General features: G+C 40.0%; 1 protein-coding gene across 7 annotated transcripts in view; it reads left to right on the top strand.

Annotated features, from left to right (window-relative positions):
* PHF8 (PHD finger protein 8) overlaps positions 1-16,847 on the top strand; it is a 101,487-nt gene extending 84,640 nt beyond the window's left edge. For all 7 annotated transcript variants that reach the window (XM_043458492.1, XM_043458490.1, XM_043458493.1 and 4 more), the window contains 3 exons: positions 9,028-9,137; positions 12,993-13,329; positions 14,239-16,847. In XM_043458492.1, coding sequence (XP_043314427.1) covers positions 9,028-9,137; positions 12,993-13,329; positions 14,239-14,327 — 536 coding nt within the window. In that variant the 3' untranslated portion in view covers positions 14,328-16,847. The remainder of the gene's footprint in view (positions 1-9,027; positions 9,138-12,992; positions 13,330-14,238) is intronic.
* Positions 16,848-24,403: the final 7,556 nt, after the last annotated feature.

Here is a 24,403-nt window from a genome sequence, read left to right as displayed (position 1 = left end):
ATGTGTCTCTATTTATATGCTTAGGATAGATTCCCATGAAACTCTTGAAGGGCCGAGTCAAAAGTCTCCCTCCCACCCCTGTTCCACAGCCTTCCAATTCCCCACCTGGAGTCAACTGCTGTTACCAGTTTCACGTGTATCCTTTTAGACTTGGTTTATGCATGTACAAGTAAATGCATGTATATATTTTCTTTCCCCCCTTAACTCAGTTGGAAGCATACTTTGTATACTGTTATGTGCCTTTACTTTTCTCATTTAACAATTACATGTTGAAGATTGTTTACACTCCCACAAGCAATACATGAGTCTGCCTGTTTCCCTACACTCTTGCCAATATAATTTGTTAATATGAATGTTTTAAAAGCTCTTGATATGTATTACCAAATTGTTTTCCGAAAAGGTTTTACTGGTTTACGCTCCCACCAACCATGCCGCCATGTGTGAGAATATTTGTTTATGAATCCTCATAGCTATTGAGGATATAGCTAAGAATAGTCTTTGTCTATGAGTAATAGGAACCTCTCAGGCATCCTTAGTGAGTGCTTATCCCTCCAGTGGAAGGGACTTGAGTTGCAGTTAGGAAGAAGAGGAAGAACAAAAAGAGAAAGGAATAGGCCTGATGGGCATCCCTCCCCAAGGAGTTTTAAGTTCTACTTAAAAAAAAAAAACTCCTTGGCTGAAATTGTGTCATGGCCAATGTTATCTGTTAAAAAGGCCAGGAAGTGTAGTTTTTAGTTAGATACCAATTAGCTAAGTTGTTCCACAAAGTTATATTTTTTATTAGTAAGCAAGAAAGGGAGAATGATACTGGGTTGAAAACAAGCAGTCTATTTTTTTGACCTTTGGTGATTCACAAGCAAACAATAGCATTTCACCTATTTAATTTGAATTTTTTGATTAGACATTTCCTATATGTTTATATTAGCATTAGAATTTCTTCTTTTGTAAATTTTATGTCTGACTTTTTCTCATTTATTCATGTAGGTCTTCAAGATTTTTCAGAGGCCCTCTTTATATATAATAAGTAGTCAAATATATATAATTTATTTATACTTTTTCCTCATTCTACATAAAAAATATGAATATTTCTATGTCAAAATGTGATCTTATCCATTGTTTCCCTTTTCAGAGAGCAGATAATTAATGCACACCACTGTATTTTTAATATAAATATGCATATATGCATGTATATTTCTCTAAAGAGAAAGCCAATAACTTTTATCACATTTTCAAAGTAGATTCTTAACTCAGAAAAGATTGAGGCAGTCTACTAAAGATTTTCTCATTAAAATCAAGAATAAGACAAATATACCCATCATCCCTGCTGTTATTTAGCACTGCTGTAGAAGTTCTAGACAGCATAATTAGGAATGAAGCAGGAATAAGAACTATAATTATTAGAAATTAAGAGACCAAATTATCATGATATGAGGCACCATACGGGTGGCAATCCTGATCATTGTATCTGTAGCAACTTGCAGAGTGCCTGGCACATGGGAGATAATAGGTATTTGACAAGTGAAAGAAATGATATGATTGTATAACTAGAAAAATGTAAGGGAATCAGCTGAAAAACAACTAAGACTAATATGAGAATTTAATAAATTGGGCAATCTCTGCATATAAGCCACATATCTAAGAATCAGGAATTGCCAATATCAGTAATAAGCATAATACACTGAGGGGGATAAAAGATCCTATTGACAATAACAATGATTATATAAAATACCCAAGAATAATCTTAAGAAGATATGTGTGAGACTTATGTGAAGAAACTTCAAAACATTACTGAGGAACATATAAGAAGACCTGAATAAATAGAGTTATAGCATGCATCTGATTATAAAGACTGATTTTTATAAAGGGTCATTTAATTAATATATATACTTAATACTATCCTAAATCAAAATCCTAATGGAATGTTGTGGGGAACTCATTCTAAGATTAAAAGAGTAAACAGATATGATGAAAAGAAATTAGCCTTTTAAGATTTAAATATACTGTATTTCTATAATAATCAAATTAAATGGTTACAAGTACAAGAATAGTGAATATTTTTTCCTTTGTGTTTGAAGAATTCTTGTTATGAAAAATTTCAAATATACACAAAATTAACGAGGCTGGTATCATGAATACTCATATACTTATTTATTACTGAGATTTAACAACTAATGTTTTACTATATTTGCTTCATCTGTTTTTTGTAAGCATTTTATGGGAAATTTCAGACATCAGGACATTTCTGTTTCCTTGCTTACTTTATGTCTAATTGTTCTATCCATTAGAGAAAGTAGGGTATTGAAATCTCTAGCTATTGTTGAATTTTCTGTTTCTCCCTTCAGTTCACTCAGTTTTTGCCTCATGTATTTTGGCCTTCTGCTGTTAAGTGCATATGTGTTTATAGTTCTCATACCTTCTTGATCTACTGACCCTTTTATCATTAAAAAATGTCCTTTGTTTTTAGTAACAGTCTTTTTCTTAAGCAATTAAGTCTATTTTTCTGATATTAGTATAGTTTTGAATCTGAAATGTGTTTCTTGGAGATAGCATATATTAAGATTATGGTTTTTTATCCATTCTGCCAATCTGTGCCTTTTAATTGGGGAATTTAGTTCATTTGTACTCAGTGTAATAACTGACAAAGTAGGGTTCACATTGTCCATTTCTCTGTTTTCTCTGTTTTATTTCTGTTTTGTTCCCCATTTCTTCATTTCTGCCTTCTTTTGTGCTTAAAAGCTACTTTCTATTGTCCATTTTAGTTTTTTCTTTTCTATATATATATTTGAGTTATTTTTTTAGTGATCTAGGGATTAACATTAATATCTTAATTTATACAGTTTGAATTCAGATTAACATCAACTTAATTTCAATGGTATATGAAATCTTTGCTCCTGTATATTAATAGTTCCATTCCTTTTAAACTTTATGTTATTACTGTCACAAGTTAAATACAACATTTTTATAAATTGTGTGCCCATGAGCATAGGGTTATAATTATTGCTTTATGCAACAGTCTTTAATTAGGAGGAAAAAATGAGATACAACAAAAATATGTTTATACTTCCTTTTATATATAGTTACCTTTACTAGTGCATTTTATTCATATGGATTTGACTTACTGTATAGTGTCCTTTCATTTTTAGCTGAAGAGCTCTCTCTAGTATTTCTTATAGGGCAGGCCTACTAGCAGTGAACTCTCTGGAATATTTTTGCCATTTTTTAAGAGTGATCATTTATTATTATTATTGGCCACACCGGGTGGCATGCAGAACTTCCTCAACCAGGGATTGAACTTGCACCCCCTACTTTGTAAGTGTGGAGTCTTTAACCACTGGGTCACCAGAGAAGTCCTATATTTGTTTATTTGGGAATATTCTGATTTCTCCTTTTTTGAAGGATAATTCTGCTGGATTTAGATTTCTTGGTTGAAAGTGATTTTCTTTGAGCACTTTCATTATGTGATCCTACTGCTTTTTATCTAATTCCATGGCTTCTGATGATCAGTAAACTGTAAGTCTTTTATGAGTCACTTCTCTTGCTGATTGCAAGATCCTCTGTCTTTGGTTATGATATATAAACTCTTTGAGTTTATCTGTCATGAAGTTTGTTGAACTTCTTGGATATGTAGGTTAGTTTTTTTAATCAAATTTGGGAATGTTTCAGCCATTATTTCTTCAAATAGTCTTTTCACTCCCTTTTTTTCTCTCCTTTGAGGCTCCCATATGTGTATGTTGATAAATTGGATCACATCCCAGAGATCCCTTTGGCTCTGCTCATTTTCCTCATTCTTTTTTCTTTCTGCTTATTAGACTGGGTAATCTCAAATAGCCTCTCTTTAAGATCACTGAATCTTCCTTCTGCCTACTCAAATCTGTTGTTGAAACCTTCTAGTGAAATTTTCATTTCAGTTACTTTTCAACTCTAAAATATCCATTTGCTTCCTGTTTATGGTTTGTCCCTTTATTGGTATTCTTTATTTGGTGAAATATCATCCTCATATTCTCCTTTAGTTCTTTAGACATGATTTCCTTTACCTCTTTTAACATGTTTGAAATAGGTGGTATAAAGTCCTTGTCTAGTAGGTCCAACTTTGTTTAGAAAGTCATGGATAGTTTTTTTTTCTTGGTTACTTTTTCCCTGTGTGTTGCTACCCTTTCTTGTTTCTTTGCATATCTTCTAAATATTTTTGAAAACTAAATGTTTAAGTTAATGTGGCAACAACTCTGGAAATCAGATACTCCCCACTTCAATCCCCAGGGTTTGTTTTGTTGCTACTTGTTATTTATTCATGGAATTTATTCAGAAAAATCACTGAAGTAGAAGTTTCTACTCAGTTAGCTTAGTGGTCAGCTGATAATTGGATGTTGATTTCCTTAAATGCCTGGAACCAATAAGTCTTCCAGGACTTGACAAGGGGCTCTGTGTGCATGTTGGGACATACCTTCAGCACTCAGGCAGACAAGTTACAACTCTGCCTTAGCCTTCACTTCCTGCTTTGCACAGCCTCAAAGTCAGCCTTTCCAGATTATGCTCACAGCCCCTCTGCATGCAGAAGTGAGATTTTGGAAGCCCTTAACTGCCATTTTTGCTGATGTCATTCCATCATGACCTACTAAATATCAATGATTCAGTATTCATCTCTATGCAAATGACTTTTTCTTCTATAATCATAGTACTATTATTTGACACCTGAGTAAAGTAACATTTATTTCCTAATATCATTTAATACCAAATGCTTATTCAAATTTCCCCCAATTATATAAAAAATATCTTATATAATTTGCTTATTTAAGCCAGAATCTATTCAAGAACTATACATTTCATTTCCACTTAATCTTATTCATTATTTAAAATTTTATGAGAATTTTCAAGTGTGTAAATGTAAGAGAGAACATGAACACCCATATTCTCAATACTTTGATCCTACAGTTGTAATATTTTGCTATATTTGCTTCATTATCTGTATCTATCTGTCTATAGTTTTTGCTGAGCCACTTTAATGTGCAGCCACTGTAACATAGTATCTTACCCCTTAGTACTTCAGTATCTCCTAAGAATAAGAACACCCTCCTGCATAACCACACTACCTTTGTTATACTTAACAGTTAATAATTCTCTAAGATCTTTTAATAACCCAGTCCATGATCAGATTTCCTCAACTATCCCTACAAAATGTCTTTTATAGTTTCCCCCCCAAAATCTGGGTCTGGTCAGGAGGTTAATTTTTTTTTCAGATTAAAATAACTTGCTCATGTGTTAACAGGTCAGGATTTTGGAAACGACACAAGGGGGACAGCTTGTGTCTATTCCTTGATGTCTGGGATCTCAGCTGGAATAATTTGAAGACTGGATGATCAAGAGTTTGGATCATCTGAAGTTTCATTAACTCATGTCTGGTGCCTGGGCTGGGAAGACTCAAAGGCTAGAAGTACCAAGCAGAGTGCCATTATGTGACCTCTGCATGTGATGGTTAATAGCTTCCTTACTGCCTGATGGCCTCAAGGCAGTCAGACTTCTTATGTGACTGCTTAGGGCTCTTAAGTGTGACTGTTCCAAGAAGCAACATAGAAACTAAAGTTGCTTTTTCTGACATAGTCTCAGAAGTCATGCGGTGTCACTTCTGTCACATTCTATAGGCTACAAATCAGTCTTCTCAGGTTCAATGTGAGGAAACATAGACCCCCCCCCCACCTATTAATAGGAAAAGTGTCAAAGAATTTGGGATCTTGTTTTAAAACCACCACACATACAAAGTTATGTTGTTGTTTAGTTGCTAAGCTGTGTCCTGCCCTTTTGTAACACCATGGACCCCTCTAGGAGCCTCTGTCAGTAGAATTTCCCAGGCAAGAATATTGGAGTGGGTTGCCATTTCCTTCTCCAGGGGATCTTCCTGACCCGAGAATCGAACCTGCATATCCTACATTGCAGACGGATTCTTTACCACTAAGCCACCAGGGAATCTCTGCAAAACTATAGAGAACACTATAAAATACACCCCAAGAATCCATGACTGAAAATTGTGCAGTAACATTTTTGCTAGGTTGGCTCCAGATCATTTTTAAAACAAATCAAACATCACCTTTAAAGAAAGGACTTCACCCTCCTGAATTGCCTGTTCTAGAATTGGCATACTGCTTATACAGAAAGTCTCCTTTATAGTAATAACAATAGGTAACCAACCAAGGAATCTTTAAATATAGATCCAATAGTACCACCACTTCTTTTTTTCTATGACATTTTTTCCATTAATTAAAAAAAGTGAAATTCCATATACCCACCACTGAGAATCAAGTTATAAAAATTTTGCCATATTTGACTCATCTATAACTTTCTTTTTTTAAAACTGTCTAAAGCAAATCCCAGGTAGTGTCACTCCCTCCCTCTCCACCACATACTTCAGTATGCATCTCTAAAGTATACATTTTCTCACATAACCACGGTCCTGTCATCATATATAACAATATAATAATTTGATAATTTGCCTCAATGTTACCTAATACTAACTCTGTAATCAAATTTCCTTAACTGTGTAACAAAAAAGCACTTTCATAGTGGATTTGTTTAAATCAGGATCTGAACAGGGTCCATATGTCATTTGGCTCTCTTGTTTTTTGAATCTCTCTTAATCGAGAGAAAGCCCTTCCTTTCTTGTTTGATGCTGTTGAATTGTTACAAAAACTAGTGTAATTGTCCTGTAGCACATCCCACCTTCTAGATTTGTTTGCTTCCTTGTGACATTGTATTTTTAAAGAAACCAAGCCAGTTATCTTGTAGGATGATTGTTTGCCCTCAGTGTCATTTAATTTTTTAAAAATCTGTTGTTTCCTGAAAACTGGAAGTAATATGAACTGCTTACTTGATGTCAGGTCTTTGGCAAAACTACTTCCCGGGTGATGCTGTAAATTTCCTATTGCATTATGTTAGGAGGTGCATGAAGCTTGCCATCTTGCTGTTAGTGACAGTAAGAGGTGAACTCCTGATCTCACCATTATAAAATTCTTTTTTTTTCTCTTGAGACTAGCAAGTAATCCGTAAAATAATACTTTGGTACTATCTGAATATCCAGTTCCCTAAAATCAGTTAATTCATTAGGGCTTGCAAACCTTTGGTTTTCTTCCTTTTTAAAAAAAATATTTTTCTGGGCGCCTGATGACCTCAGCTAGCGATCAGAAGTTGTTTTGTGAAGTTTGCTCTGCATTCAGTTATTCTTTTGATGAATTTGTAGGAGAGAAAGTGGTCTCCCCATCCTACTCCTCCGCCATCTTGGCTCCTCCCCTAAAAAAAAAAATATATTTTTAATTGGGGGAAATTGCTTTACAATGTGTGTTTGTTTCCACCATACAGTAACACAAATCAGCCATAATTATACATATATGCCCTCCCTCATGAGCCTCCCTCCCTTCCCTCTATCCCACCCCTTTAGGTCATCATCACAGAACACCAGGTTGAGCTCCCTGTGTTATGTAGCAACTTCTCAGTAGCTATCTGTTTTACACATTAGGTAGTGTATATAATGTCAACACTACTTTCTCCATTCACCCCCCTCTCTCCTTCCCCCACTGTATCCACAAGTCCGTTCTCTATATCTGAGTCTCCATTCTTCCCCTGCAAATAGTTGCCTCAGTACCGTTTTTCTAGATTCCATATATTTGTTTTAATATGTGATATTTGTTTTTCTCTTTCTGACTTACTTCAATCTGTATAATAGGCTCTAGGTTCATCCACCTCACAGGAACTGACTAAAATTCATTCTTTTTTATGGCTGAGCAATATTCCATTATATACATATGTGCCACGGTTTCTTTATCCATTCATTTGTTGACGGACATCTGGGTTGCTTTCATGTCCTAGCTGTTGTAAATAGTGCTGCTATGAACATTGAGGTCATGTGTCTTTTTCAGTTATGGTTTTCTCAGGGTATATGCCCAGTAGTGGAATTGCTGGGTCATATGGTAGTTCTATTCCTAGTTTTTTTAAGGTATCTCTATACTCTTCTCCATAGTGGCTGTATCAATTTACATTCCCACCTACAGTGCAAGAGGGTTCCTTTTTCTCCACATCCTCTCCAGCATCTATTGTTTGTAGATTTTTTGATCATAGCTGTTCTGACTGGTATGAGACGATACTTCATTGTAGTTTTGCTTTGCCTTTCTCTAATAATTAGTGATGTTGAACATCTTTTCATGTGTTTACTGGCCATCTGTATGTGTTTGGAGAAATGTCAAACCTGTGATTTTCCAATTTCGTTATTCCTTCTACATTTATTAGCTGCCATCTTCTGTAAAGAGCTTTCCCTCATCATCTGGGGCTGTTTGGTTATCCTGAAATACAATTCCTATATAAAATGTAGGATGAATAACTATTTTTTCATTCAAGATTGTTAAGACAGTATAAAAAAGGTTTTACAAAAAGATGATCTTCAGGAATTCATAGCCTGGTTATTAGACAAAATAGCACACATTAGCATTAGGGAATGAGACTGGATGGTATGTGTTATGTATTAAGTGACTTGTACATAAGTTCAAAGGAGGGAGGGGTCAGTGTGAGCCAAAGAAGCCCTAGATGTTTTGCATAGAAGATTGATTTTGGCTTGCCTTTGAATAATGGGCAGGTTTTAAAGAGGTGGACAAAAGGGAAGTGGGTACTCCAGGCAGTGTGGATGTTGGGGATGAGGGCACAGGGGGAGAGGATGAGCTGTATATGTTCTGGAGGTATATATAATAAGGAAACCATTCTGTCTGTAGAAGCTGAGGATATAGGAGTGGAAATAAGGTTGGGGAGGTAGGTAGGGAGTAGAACATGGACAACTTTACATGCCAGTTCAGGGATATTAACTTTTATCTTTTAATCAGTGTGTGTTTTGTGTACCTTGGGCATTTGTAAATTAGCCTTTTACCCACTGGGAAGCAAAATCTGGCTTTGTAAAAAGCTAGATGGAGGAAAACTAAGGAGACACCTTTTGGGGGCTCAGGGGTCATGAATATGATTGGCGTTCAGATAAATGTCTTCATCCTGTTCTCTCTGCAGCCCGTGTAACCCCAACTTTACCAAAGCAGGACCGTCCTGTGCGTGAGGGGACCCGGGTAGCTTCCATTGAGACAGGCTTGGCTGCAGCAGCTGCAAAGTTGGCCCAGCAGGTAGGTGCTGACACTTAGGCAATGGCTCTGCCACTGATCATAGTTTGATTTAGAGTCTCAAAACTCAGACCTTCGGGCTGATAGGATCCCACTGTTCTCATTGGGAAGTGGGTAACTTGTGACCTTTATCCATGGCAGTATTCCAGCTCTCTCCTATATCCTACATATCCCAAATGACAAAGCTACTTCCACAGGTCACACAGTTGACATGATTTACGGTGAAAGAAAATAAGGGGCCAGAGAAAAGTGCTTGCATATATCACTTGGGTGTGTAAAAACCTCTCATATGGGAAGGACCAGGTGTCCTTGGGTGAGAACATTTGGCTTCAGATGAAGCTCTGAGGAGGTGACTCAGTTGAGTGCACTCAATTTCTCAGTCTCCCATTAGTATGGGAATTTTTTTTCTTTTTTCAGAAAGAGGCTTTTCTTATCCTCTATACCAGATCCTACTGCCTTGATCTTCACCCTCTGCTTCCCAAGAAAGCTTCACCCACCAAGTTTTGCCCTAGAACCAAGTTGACTTCCTAGCATGTTATAGTTTTCAAAGTTCTTAAATGTGCTCCACCCACCAAGTTTTGCCCTAGAACCAAGTTGACTTCCTAGCATGTTATAGTTTTCAAAGTTCTTAAATGTGCTCCACCTGGGAGCAGTTGGAGGCGAGTCTTATGGTTCTCTCCTTATCAACATCCCCTTATATCCCACATCCTATAGCTTAGAGCATTTATTCACCATCAGCTTTATGTTAGGTGTTTCCATGTGCAGTGTTTCATGTAATCTGTCCAATAGCCCTGTTCAATAGGCGATATTTTCATCATTTTACAGGTGAAGAAAATGAGGCTCTCTTTAAGTGACTAGTCCAGGATAATACAGCCAGTAAATGGAGGAGACAAGATTCAAACTCATATCCTCTAACTTCAAATTTCATGTTACTTGCTGTTTAAATAAAATGAAATAATTAAATGTCCATATGATTCAGTAGTTACATCCTATTTAAATTAACTTTTATAAAAAAATAAAAATAAATAAATTAACTTTTAATAGAATGTTGGTTTTAATATGATGTTCTGTGAAGTTCTAGAGTTACTTAGAAATGTCTTGGAGACTTTTGATGGGAGCCAGCAGAAACCAACCAGGCCAAGTGGCCATTCTTTGTCCAGAACTTCTCTCTGTTATGTGTACCATGTAAGATGTAATTTGAAAAAAAAAGAGAGAGATTTGACTGCTTTAAATAAACAAATTAATTAAAGTTGTCCCTTCTGAGGAGTTCACTTCTGGTTGAGTTCATCAGGGATGACCTCAAAGAAGAAGTTTTGAATTTGGGAAGGGTTTTGCAAGCTAAACTTTTGGAGGGGATAGGGAGGCATTCCAGGATAAGGGAATTCCTTGGTACAGCACACAAGGCCTTCTTGATTTGCTCTCTGGTTACCTCTCCTCCCTGACCTTGTGTCAGCCCTTCATGTATGCCATTTATACCAGTCATACTGTTGCATTACGGTGTTTATATTCATTCTGTGTATCAGATTGTCTCAGGCCTCTGTGCCTTTGCACAAACTGTTCCCTCTGCACATTGGGAATCATACCTTCTTAGATGCCTTTACCTAACACCCCTTCACACCATCCACCACCAGTTTATTTCAGTGGCCTTCTGTGCTTCCATAGCATTCTCTCATGATACTTATAGTGTGTACTTTTCTGTGTTTCTTATTAAACTGTAAGGGCCTCAAGGGTGGGGACATGTCTAATTTAACTTGGTATCCCTACTATGTTAAGCATGTGTTTAGTCATTGTTGATTGAATGAATGAATGGATGGATGAACAGATTTTTCTGGATTATAGACTTCTTGTTGGGGAATGGAGTAAGACAGAGTTTAAAAAATGCATTCTGAAGCCAGCTGCCTGAGTTCAAATCTTCACCCTTTCACTTAAGCAAGTAACTTAATTTCTCTGTGTCTCAGTTTCCTCGTAGACTCTGAGGATTAGCTGAGGTAATAAGTGTAAAAGCTCTGAGAACAGCACTTGCCACAGAGTAAATACTATAGCCACATTAACTTTTCATCATTATCATTACAGGTTAGCTAGATATAAGTGGCCAGACTGTGGAAGACCATGAATGTCAGGCCAGGGAGTTTGTATTTGGGTGGGGACTTGCTAATGGCCTTTTGAACAAGGGAATTGATAAGGTAAAAGTGGCCCTGTCATAAGATAGATTAGTCTTCTGTGGGGGAATCTGGATGAAATATATGAGAAGGAGATTAGCAACAAAGGTAGAAAAATTTAAGTGACCTAGGTATGAAGAGATAATTTCTGGATTTCAGATGAGAGAAATGGGGTCAGAAACAGGGTTCTTGGTATCGATGGCGTAGCAAGCACTTTGGCTGAGAAAAGAGACTCTGAAGACAGATGGTTCCCAATTTGGGATTATGTGACACAACTCTTTATTCATCCCTCCCATTTTTGTTCCTATATGTGTGTATGTTAGTCGCTTAGTCATGTCTGACTCTTCACGACCCCATGGGCTATAGCCCACCAGGCTCCTCTGTCTATGGAATTCTCTAGGCAAGAGAACTGGAAAATGACAATCTTTCTGTGCCAGTTTCTTCTCATAAAATTGAAATTATAGTTCTTATTTCTTATGTTTCATATGAGTATTAAATGAGTTAAATTATAGAACAGTGCTTGGCATGTATTACTAATATTATTATTCTTGTCCTAGAAATTCCTATGGTAGCCATAGCCTGTCAGATCTTCCAAAGGCAAGAATAGGCCTCTGTTGCCAAGAGAAGGCAAAGAAATGTAATCACTAAGTTGGTCTGTGTGGCTGTGTAGCATTTCAGAAGGTGAAGTCATTCACATGCTCCCAGCACCACTTTTCCAGGTTCTCAGGTGTCCGGGTACTCATTATAAAGGTACTCACTACACAGTGGATAGTATATCCATAGAGGGATGGATGGGTGAAACCCAATATATTGCAAGAAGTGACACAACTCCTTATTCATCCCTTCCATCCAAAATTGAGATTTTAAGATCTAGTAACCTGAAGGACTGTCCTTTATTAAAAGAAAAAGACCAGAAAGAAGATGTACGAGATGAAGATAAAATAATAAGTTTACCACTTACTGAGTACCTATTATTTGCTATGTGTTTTTATATTATTTGATGTTGCCAACAACCCTGGAAAACAGCTATTGTTTTGCTCATTTTACAGATGAGGCAATTGAATTTCAGAAAGGTTAGTAACTTGACCAAGGTCATCCAAATTAGGGAGCACAAGCATAGATTTAAACCCAAATTTAGTTCATTCTAAAGCTGCTGCTCTTTCACTTGCAGATGTCCCATTTTGAGAAGTGTGCAGGGTGGGTATTTTAATATACCTAGTTGAAACCTGAACCCAACAACTCTTCAGCTGTGTGGCTTTGGGCTCAAGTTACTTAATATCCCTGTACCTCAGTTTTCTCAGTGTAAACTGAGAGATTTTCCTTCTCAGGGATGTTCTAAGGATTATATGAGGTCAAACATTCAAAGTGCCTCAGCTGCTAGCATAAATTTAGCTATTATTATTAGGCATGTCCTTGGTCCACCTCATAAATGGCAATGCTAGGACCAAAACCCAAGTTTCTGAACTCATTTATCCTTCTGTTGCCACTGTACTAATTAGTAGCAGTGATGACTGAAGATTGGATGGTACTAAAGGACCTGTGGTATTGGAAGGCCTGTGTGTTCTATGTACATACATCCAAGCTAAGCAGGGTAGTTGGGGGGGAACCATACTGACCACCATTTAGTTTCCTTTCTGGGGAATTTTCTTCTCTTTTATTCATTCCTAAATTCTCCTCTCTTACTTGGCTTGTGTTTTAGGAGCTACAGAAGGCCCAAAAGAAGAAATACATCAAGAAGAAGCCTTTGTTGAAGGAGGTAGAACAGCCTCGCCCTCAAGAGCCCAATCTCAGCATGGCAGTACCAGCCCCAACTCTGGCTGCTACACCCCAGCTTCTCACCTCCTCATCACCCCTGCCTCCTCCTGAGCCTAAACAAGAAGCGCTCTCAGGAAGTCTTGCTGACCATGAGTATACTGCTCGTCCCAATGCCTTTGGCATGGCCCAAGCAAACCGCAGTACCACACCCATGGCCCCAGGTGTCTTCCTGACCCAGCGGCGCCCTTCAGTTGGCTCCCAGAGCAATCAAGCAGGACAAGGTATGACTGCCACATGGTTGTAGAACTGAGAAAGATCTTAGGATCACTGGCTTCAAACCCTAAGCCCTCTGGTAAATTAAAACACCCAGGAAGGACACTGATGGGCAACCTAAGATGCTTGGTTTGACCTCATAGTTCGTGAAGAGACATTGGTGTTAAGCAGAGATTAACTCAGATGTGAGTTTGGAAAGATCTTTCTGGTGGGCCAAAGTGGAGGGTGAGCTGAAGATGGGAAGTCTAGGAAGGAGATGCATACACAAGCCCAAGCTGTAGTGAAGAGAGGCTAGGGCTCTGGCAGAGGGAATGAAGGAGGGGATAAATTGATCAAATATGGAAGAGTTCATGTGGGACGTAGGAGGTAGTTTGACATGGGGAAAAAGGATGGGGAGGGTTCAAGCCCTCCTTTTCCTCACTTTGGCTCTGAGAGTACACAGCTCAAGGGTGATGAGATTGGTGTGGCATTGGGGTGAAGAGGATAAGGGTTTCTCATGAAGCAAGGCCCGGGGGGTGGCAGCTTCAGGGACACTGAGCTATAATCACTAACCAGGCACTTGTTCAATCCTGATGGGCAGGATAAGAGGATGGGGAGGCACAATCACCTCCTTGCAGAATTTAGGAAGGAAAATGATTGGGACTAAAGAAATCAGTGGGGAAAAAGAATCAGACAGAGTAACCAGAAAGTCTGTAGCCACTGCAGGAGGTCATAGAAGGAAGAGCCAAAGCATGTGGTGTTGGATGGAAGTAATTAAGGAGGGCTTCTTGGCCCAAGATGGTCCTGGAGACAGGCATAAGGATTGGGAGGCTCTGTAGGCAGAGGAACAGGATGGGGATGGCTCAAGGACAGTTGGTGCTGGAGCTGCTGCCATCACCCTTACCATAGCCTTTGCTTACTTCTCCTTTCCCCCACAGGAAAGCGTCCCAAAAAGGGCCTGGCTACAGCAAAGCAGAGACTCGGCCGTATCCTGAAAATCCACAGAAATGGCAAATTGCTTCTGTGAGCCCCTTTGTGTTCTGCCCCTCACCCCTTCATCCCCATTGCCTTCTCCATTGTCAACTCTCGGGGCACTCCTGGATCCTACCTGCCCCGGACAAGGTGCTGAGGCGCATTGTCCTGCTTTCTTGGAACTGACCAAAGGCACGGACTCTTCCACGGGCCACTTCACCTATTCCCACAACTCCCTTCCCCACTTCCACTAGAGCATCCTGCCTTTCTTTTCCATATCTCTGAGTAGCAGGTAAATGAGAGAGTTTTCCAGCTGACTAGAGCCCTCTTTTTTGCTACTCCAATCCATTCCCCTTTCACCAGCCTTGTCTGCCCTTTACTCTCATCCCTATTTAAAGCTGGAAGGCAGAGTGAGAAGAAGCATGAGGAGAGCCTGGGCTCCTTGGTGTTTCCCTGGTCATGAAGTGGGAGGCCCAGCACTCAACACTTTCTGCAGTTCTAGCCCTGTCTCCAGAAGCCTACCCATCTCTGCCCATTCTCCTTCCTCCCCTCAGCCCAGTGGATGTGTCTCACTCAAGACTCATTCCTGGGAGAAGGCTCTGGCTTCAGCCCCCTCTTGCCAAATGCTTTATGGAAATAAAGAGGAGGGCCCAGAATTGTCTTACTGCCCCATTTCCAGGGTGGCCTAGAAAGCCCATGGGCTGACTTCATTCATCTTTGGAAAGAAGAAAGATTCCTGTCACTTCTCAAGGTGGGGACAGGACCAACACCCAAGACTTTGGTTGAGACTTTGTAGCCTGTTGGAGGAAGCTACTTTTGGGTGACTATAGACAAAGCCACCTCTCCCAGGGTGAGCTCTAGGGATTTGCCTTGAGTTTGAGGTACTGCAGAACATTATCCACATAGCTTTGGCTGGGCACCAGAAGGCAAAAACCATCTCCCAGAAGCTTGAAAGCATCTGCCACTGAAGCAGATAGCCCTTGCTCAATAGCCTGATCCCTTCACCTATACCACGGAGCACAGCCTGACCTCCTGGAGAGGATGTGGCAGGACAGTTCATCTCGGGTTCTCCATCAGGAGCCTCCCTGCTTCTCTCCTCACCTTGAGGTCTTGGTCTGAAGAAGGCTACAGGACTCACACTTTCACTCTTGGGGCTCTATACTCCCAGATGTCAGGTAGATGCTCAAGCAGAGTGCTGACAGGTCACTCAGAACCCCGAGTATAGGAGTGGTGATGCCCCTCTGTAAAGGAGCAGATCATGATCCTCCCACCCTCTCTTCCCTTTGTGAATGTTTCTATTGTCCAGACAGAGCCCACCCCCTTCCTGGCCCTCCCCTAGCTCTCTCCACCTCCACCTGTCTTCCCTCCCTGGTGACCTGGACTGGATGGAGAATGTCTCCCTCTCTCCATTTTTGGCACTACCCAAGTGGAGTGCTTCCTTGTCCTCTACCCCTCACCCCACTTTAATGTCACCTCAGTTTTCCCAGTGCTTCTGGGGAACCTAACAGCTACCATGCAGGCTGCAGGGAATATGTGAGGCTTCCTTAGTCATCTTCATGTCACCATTTTGTCTTTCTTTTCTCCACAGCCCCACATCTACTCTCCTTCATTGGAATCAGGGGTCCCTTAGCCCCATTTGCCTTTTCTGTCTTTTGGGACCCCGGGGCCAAGCAGTCCTCCATCTAGTTACACCAAAGGCAGAAAAGCCTGGCTACCTCCCCCCAGCACTTGGGGTTACCACTCCCCTCCCCTCTGTTTCTGCCCAGCTTTGCTTTTCTTGGGGATTTCAGAGCAACAGAGGGTAGTGACGGGAGGGAGGGAGGGCAGCCTGTGTCCCTATGTAGGCAACTGCCTGACTAGGCCCTGACTGCTATAACCAAGACCAGGACCCCAGCCCTTCTGCCCATTAACAACTTCCTCCCCTTGCTCTTTCAAAGGCAGCTAATTACTAGCATATTCCCCCTGGTTCCAGGCCTCTTTCCCCTCTGTTTCTTTGTTAAAAGTTTCTGTGGAGCTGAAACCCAACCTCAGTTTGACTGGGTTTCTGTTTAATTTAGTTGGGCTCTCAGAGCCTGCTGTTTGTTGTTTTGTGTTTTAAATGAAAAGCAAGTTTACCCTCAGATTTATGCTTTTCCAAAGAGGCTAGTGTATTTTTTTTTAATGTTTCAGGTTCTAAGTGAGTTGGGAAGGGACTGGGAGTGGCCATAACCAAGGTTTAGAACATTGTGAGAGAGTTACCTCTGGTCTCTAATCCCCAGCACAGAGCTGGGGGTTGGAAAGGGGACAGGGAGAGAGGATTTCTATTTACCTTTAATATATTTTTACAGAAAAGCAATTTAAAAACAAACCCACCGCTTCTGTACATGTCTAAATATATTTTTAGAAGTGGGTAGGATTGTGAATTTCTGATGCAGGGCCTTTTTATAAACAGGTTAGAATAGCATCATACAGACTTCTCTGTTGTTTTTTTTTTTTTTTCCCCTGTTTTTTTCTTATGTTGTGTTACTAATGTAATTTATATTTTTTTTTTTGATCCTTCTTTTCCTATAGAGATAAAAGTGATTTATCTTGGCAATTGCTTTGCTCGGAATTCTTTTTTATTTTTTTATTTTTTTGGTGGTGGTGGTGGGAGTGGTGGGGTCTTGGGGTCCAGGAGTATTACCTTCTGTTTACATTCCCTCTGTTGCTTCCATCAACTCAGCTCTTCCCTCGTGCCCAGCCTTATACCTGAGGTGGGGATGGGATAGGATCCCTGCCCTCACAGGAGACACAGTTCATACACCAAAAACAGATAATCGAAAGTACAGTGAGCAGAAAAGTGTGCAACAATTCAAAGGGGCCTGACAAGTTTGTTGGGAAGGCTTTCCATAGCTTCCATGGGCTATTTTTACTGGCTATACCTGTATCCTCTTTCTGTGAATGTGGAGTTGTGGGGTTTTTATTTTTTATTCCCCTTCTTTCTCTCTGACATGCTTCTCCAGACTGCACTTGATTACTGTGTTTAGGGCCACTGCAAATGATATAATCATTAGAGCTAGCATATCATGCTTATTTCCTTGTGCCAGACGTTGCTCTTAGCATTCTATTTATACTCATTTCATCGTCTCCAATAGCTTCATCCTACTGATGAAGGAATAGGCAAAAGAAACTTCTGACATCACACATCTTACAAAGTGGAGCCAACCTGGTTCCACACTCTGTGTTCTTATCCTGTCACTCTGTTCTAGCACCTGTCACTGATAACTGCTACCATTTAAGTGCCTTTTCTGTGCCAAGGGTTGGGCTAGGGATTTTACCTGGGATATGTCATTTAATCCTCACTGACAACCCCAGGAGATAGTTATTAGCCCTATTTTACAGTGAAGGTGACTGAAGCTTGCCACTGGCCTTCCATAGCAGGATCTGCCTGACTTGAAAATCCATGTTCTTTCCTCTCATCATGTTAGAAGATCTTTAGCAGCTCAGTGACCCAGTAAATGTTTATTGAGCACGATGTAGCATTGAGAGTATGTCCTGAGGAGAGCCTCAGGGGTGATGTTGGAAGCCTCAGTTCCAAATTTATCACCACCTGGACTCTCTCTCAGAGAAGGCCATGGCACCACACTCCAGTACTCTTGCCTGGAGAATCCCATGGATGGAGGAGCCTGGTAGGCTGCGGTCCATAGGGTCGCTGAGAGTTGGACACGACCGAGCGACTTCCCTTTCACTTTTCACTTTCATGCATTGGAGAAGGAAATGGCAACCCACTCCAGTGTTCTTGCCTGGAGAATCCCAGGGACGAGGAGCCTGGTGGGCTGCCGTCTATGGGGTCACACAGAGTCGGACATGACTGAAGTGACTTAGCAGCAGCAGGACTCTCTCTGTGACCAAAGGCAGGCTGCTTACTGTCTGAGGGTCACTGTAAAAGAAGTTTGAACCCAATCAGGATTTCTTTATTTTGGAGATTTTGCTTCTGTGTCGCTGGGGTACGGCTGGCTGGGTTTAGCACCTACTGGTTAAATGACTTCCCCCCAGCTCTCCCAGTATGAATCTTGACATTGGGCAGGATTTAGATAGAGAAGATTCTTGTCTGGAGTATGGGGAACTGTGTCTCCTGGTAGAAAGGCAACAGGAAAGAGGAGGGATTTTAGAGCCCTTGCAGGAATGGTGGGCTGGGTTCTTTTTGTCACCGACTCCCACCCCACCCTTTCCAGTAAGGGGACAGAGCATTGTCACCAGCCTCAGAATAGCAGATAGGAGTCTTGGTCACCTTACTCCTCGTAGGATAGGAGGTACCAGCAGATAAGAGGCTTCTGTCTGAAAAATGGAAAGCAAACAAGAGCACCCAACTTCAGTCTTCTCTCCAATGTGAAGTGGAAAAGTGCAGAGAACTTGTCACTAAGAGCCTGCCTTCTCAATGACTAACCAAGTAATTTGGGGGATATTGCTTATCTTGATACCAGTTTCTACATTTGTCAGATGGAATTATCTCAGCTATGAAGCCCTCTGATGCATTGTCACTCCTCAATTTCCTGGATGTTGTGATGCCCAAACTGAATCTCTAGTCCTGACCTGTCCTTACTACACACCACACACACTTCTGCTTGCCTGTGTTGTATTTCCTGCCTCAAGTACACAGGCTCCTCACTTTCCATCAAGACCTTGTTCATACCAAGTTGACTGAAATGGCATTTGCTCTCCAGTAAACTGAGTGGAGGAGAAGAGCACCATATGGTACAATGTGGTGATAGAAATGAGCACAGGATGCCGGTCAGGGAAGCTGGGAGTTCAGACAAGGCTTCCTGTCTGGGTGTGGAGTGGGGGAGACAGGGGCAGAGGGAGGGTGGGTGGGATGTTTGAAGCTGAAGGATGAAAATTAATTAGCCAGTCAGGCAGAGAACAGTGGGAAGAATATTCCAAACTAAGGCAATAGCATGAATAAAAAACAGGAGTGGAGGCAAAAAAAAAAGAAAAAAGAAAAAACAACCCACATGCATATAGAGGACAGGCAATTTAGTATAACTGTAGCTGTGACTTTCATCTAGGGGAACATACAGAGTCTCCAAGAGGGAATTTGTAGTTTGAGAAGTCATATGATAAAAATTGATTAGTTTTTTGGCACAATATTTATTTTAAAACCTCAGATAATGGAGGATATTTAATTTGATGTTTGGCAAAGACTTAACTGTATCCTGTGAATGACAGAGAACCACTAAAGGGTTTTAAGCAGAAAATGGCATGATCCAACTCGCTTTTTAAAAAGATCCTTTCTTTTTACTGAAAGAAGCATGTGGAGGGTACCATCTTCTAATGCCCTATCAAATACCACTCCCCTAAGGAAGCCTTCACCCAATTCTGTAGTTGATTCTGACCCTTTTCCGGACTTTTGCATCTCATAAAGGGTGGATATTCCAGGTCATTTCCAGGAGGCTGACCCATGGAGTCAGCCACTCATACAACACAAGAGATAGAAGTTGCACTTTTCTATCCTCATTTTCAGCTTTAACTCTCAAGAAAGTTCTCCTTTCCTATAGGACCACAACATAATGCCAGCACTCAACAATGAATGTGGTAAGAGAGATACAATATCCATTTTATATTTTCCTTGTCAGGAGTCCAGCAAGCCTCTGTCATATTCCATCCCATTCTGTCATACACAACTTTTCAGGGTTATCTCCCAAAGTCCTCATTTTATCATCTCTTCCTACATAAAAACATCTATGGCTTCCCACTGGTTTTTACACATGAGTTTCAAGGCTTTTCAAACCTGGCCCAACCTGCAGACAATGGGCTGTGATAGAAGGAGGATCTGCCTGGGAGTTGAAAAGACCAATGACTCAATTCCAACTCTGCCAGCTATGGGATCTTGAGCAGGTTGCTTCATGTTCCCTTGACTCAGCTTCATCATTTATAAAAATGAAGATAGAGGATTGTTGAGAGTGTCGTTAACCTTATCAGTGTCTTTAAAGAACTTTAATTCTATGCCTGACATTCAGGTAAATCAAGTTTAATTTTTCCCAATTAAAATGTGCACAACAATGCCTGGATGTTTCCCAGGTGGCTTAGTGGTAAAGAATCCACCTACCAATGCAGGAGACATGGGTTTGATCCCTGGGTCGGGAAGGATCACCTGGAGGAGGAAATAGCAATCCACTCCAGTATTCTTGCCTGGAGAATCCCATGGATAGAGGAGCCTGACAAGTTACAGTCCGTGGGGCCACAAAGAGTCAGACACAACTGAGCGATTGAGCAGGACCACTACCAACAAGGCCTATAATCTTAACAAAGATTACAGAGAAAGCAAACCTTAAGGGAATTGGAGAGAGTATTTCAACCTGAGGTGGAAAATCAAGTTGGCTTCATGAGGAACATGTTTTAAGGACATAGAGAGATGACTGAGTTAATTAGTATGGTAAGCCTTACACTCTTTTAGAGGAAATACAACTAAATCTATGACACAAAGTTGTTGAAAGGTGCCAGATTATCATTCATGCCAGTTCAATATCATTGGTTCCATTCTACAGTGATTTATCAAAGCTTTTGTGTCAGGCCCTGTACATGCCTGTGGAGGACTTGATCCTAAGGCGCATGTATGTGGTTTAGTACCCAGACTTGGAAATACAAGTACAGCAATGCTAGGATAAATACTATGTTGCAAATTAGTATAGGATGCTATGAGAGCATGAAGCAGACCAAACCCAGTCTGAGGATCAGGAAAGACTTCAAGAAAGAAAGAACACCTGAGTTAACTATTGAAGGGTATTCACCAGGCAAGAGAAGGCAGAAGAATGAGTTGCAATGGCATTATAAGCAAAAGTAGAACATCAAAGCTTCTTGGCATGTAGGTGGAACTATAAGCTTTTGAGTTGGGTTGGTGTACAGGCTGGGGTTAGATGGCACATCTTGGGGGATGAAACTGAAGAGTTGGCAGGAACATGATCATAGAGGTCCAGTTTATGCTCCAGGATGTTTTTTCTGGTGATCCTTGGGGTGGGGAGAGACAAAAGCAGATTAGTGTAGAGGCCAGTGTGAAGGTGGTTGCAAGATTCCAGTTAAGATGCAGTGAGGTCTAACCCAGGGCAGTGGTTATGAAGATACTAGAGGTGTTAACCCACCCTTCCCTTTTTTCCCCTTGATATTTTACTATAACATTTTCAAACATTCAGAAAGTCAAAGTAATTGTACAGTGAACACCCATATATCTACCATCTAGATTCTACAATTAGTGTTTTACTATACTTGCTTTGTCAAACCTATCTATTATATCTATTCATCCCTCTATCCATCCATCAGCCCATCTTATTTTTATGCATTTCAAAATTTGATACCTGTACACATTCTCTTAAACACTTCTGCATGCATGCCATAAACTCAAGTTCAATATGTTTGTGATTCTTTTTTAGCTAAAATATTCACACAATGAAGTGCATATACTTTGAGTATAATTTCATGTTTTGATAAATGTATATATACCTGTGTAATCAACATCCCTGTCAAGACACAGAACATCACCATCCACCCAGAAAGTTCCCACATGTTTCTTTCCAGCCACAACCCTTCTCCCTTCCACAGTAGGCCTTGTTTGAAAGGATAGGATTTGAAAATAGATGATCCGGGTGGAGAGAAACTGGATGGCTTCTCTTTTCAGCAAAATCACAAAGGCAGGTAGGCATGGGGGATACACAAGCTTTAGTAAACAAGCTTGAATGGATAGATGCCTTTCAGCCTCCCTCCTCTCCCCTTCCTGGGCCTCATCAATGCATGAAATGGTGAGGCAGAGAGGAATTGAGTCAAGGGACTGCCAGGCCCTCAGGAACTAACAATCTTGTGAGGAAGACAGAAACATAGTCATAATTCTATGTAACAGACGTTGAATGTTGTACCAGGGTCAGTGCTATAACAGGAAAGAATGGAAAATGAGATAAAACAGCACAAAAGTTCTGCAAGGGTTTGGAGTGTGTGTAGGTGGGTGGAGAAGGAAGAAATAAAGCAAGTGGCTCAGACTTTGGAGGGACTGAAGGAGCTCAAAGGAAAAAGGGAGGAAGAACTGTTAACAGCCATGAAAAATTTCCTGGAGGTGAGAGGAATGATGTTGACTTTGGTAATATGAATGGTAGACACAAAGATATTTTAAGTTCCAAGTAACAGAAAATGCAAGTCAAGCATGGGACATTGGCTTATGTAATGGAAAAGTCTAGAAGTATGTGGATTTTAGGCACAGTTTCATCAGAGCTTTGGTTCTGATTACTTCAGATCTCTCTTCTGTATGTGTTAGCTTTGTCTTTGGGATATTTCATGGTTAAAAGATGGCTGTGCACAATAGCAAAGGAAACCATTAAAAAAAAAAGTGAGGAGATAACCTACAGAATGGGAGAAAATATTTGCAAATGGTGTGAGAGACAAAGGCTTAATCTCCAAAATATACAAATAGCTCATACAACTCAGTAACAAAAAAGCTAAAAACCCAATTGAAAAATGAATAGAAGATCTTAATAGACATTTCTCCAAAGAAGACATGCAGATGCTCAGTAGGCATGTGAAAAGATGCTTGGTATCACTAATTATTAGAGAAATGCAAATCAAAACTGTCAATACAATGAGATACCACCTCACACTGGTTAGAATGGCCATCACTGAAAAGTTCACAAATGATAAATGCTGGAGAGAGTGTGGAGAAAAGGGAACCCTCCTACACTGTTGGTGGAAATGTAAGTTGGTGCAGGCCCTGTGAGAAATAGTGTGGAGGTTCCTCAGAAAAGTAAAAATAGAATCAGCATATGATCCAGCAGTCTCACTCCTGGGTATATACCCAGAACCATAATTCAAAAAGGTCAGAAAGAAAAACACCAATACAGTATATTAACACATATATATGGAATCTAGAAAGATGGTAATGATGACCCTATATGCGAGACAGCAAAAGAGACACAGATGTAAAGAACAGACTTTTGGACTCTGTGGGAGAAGGCGAGGGTGGGGTGATTTGAGAGAGTAGCATTGAAACATGTATATTATCATAAGTGAAATAGACTGCCAGTCCAGGTTCGATGCATGAGACAGGGTGCTCAGGGCTGGTACACTGGGGTGACCCTGAGGGATGGGGAACACATGTACACCCATGGCTGATTCATGTCAATGTATGGCAAAAAACACTACAATATTGTAAAGTAATTAGCCTCCAATTAAAAACCAAAAAAAAAGATACATACCCACCTATGTTCATAGCAACAATATTCACAGTAGCCGGAATATGGAAACAACCTAAATGTCCATTGACAGATGAATAGATAAAAATGATGTGGTACATACATACAATGAAATATTATTCAGTCATAAAAAAATAAAATAATGCCATTTGCAGTAACATGGGTGCAACTAAAGATTATCATACTAAGTAAGTCAGAAAAAGACAAATACCATATGGTATCACTTATGGAATCTAAAATATTGCACAGATGAACCTATCTACAAAACAGAAACAGACTCACAGACATAGAGAACAACTTGCGGTTGCCAAGCGGGAGGGATGAGGGAGGGAAGGACTTGGAGTTTAGGATTAATAATGAGAAAAAAAGATGGCTACTACACACAACACAGTGCTTCCATTTGTGCTAATTTGCCATCTTATACTTCCTCTTTGGTGAAGTGCCTGTTGAAATCATTTGACATTTTTTACTGGGTTGTTTGCTTACTATTGAGCTTTGAGAGCTTTTTATATGTTTAGGATACAAATTCTTTGTTGGATATGTGATTTGCAAATACTTTCTCCCAGTCTTAGCTTATCTTTTTATTATTAGTACCTTTTACTGAGCAACAGTTTTTAATTTTGATAAATTCCAATTTATCAGTTTTACTTATTTTATGGATTGTTATGTTTAAGAATTCTTTGATTAACCCTAGGTCATGAAAATTTTCTCCTATGTTATATTTTTTTAGATGTTTTACATTTAGATCTATGATCCATTTTGAGAGGTTAGGTCAAAGTTCTTTTTTTGCCTATGAAGTGTTCAATTGTACCAACATTGCTTGTTGAAAGAACTCTCCTTTCTCTGTTGAATTACCTTTGCCCTTTTGTAAAAATTCAAGTGGCCATACTTGTGTGGGTCTATTTATGCAATCTCTATTCTATTCCATTAATCTTATGCTTCTATA

This window comes from Cervus canadensis, chromosome X (genome assembly GCF_019320065.1).
Source record: "Cervus canadensis isolate Bull #8, Minnesota chromosome X, ASM1932006v1, whole genome shotgun sequence".
In the NCBI taxonomy this organism is placed as follows: Eukaryota; Metazoa; Chordata; class Mammalia; order Artiodactyla; family Cervidae; genus Cervus; species Cervus canadensis.
This window is presented reverse-complemented; position numbering and strand designations above follow the sequence as displayed.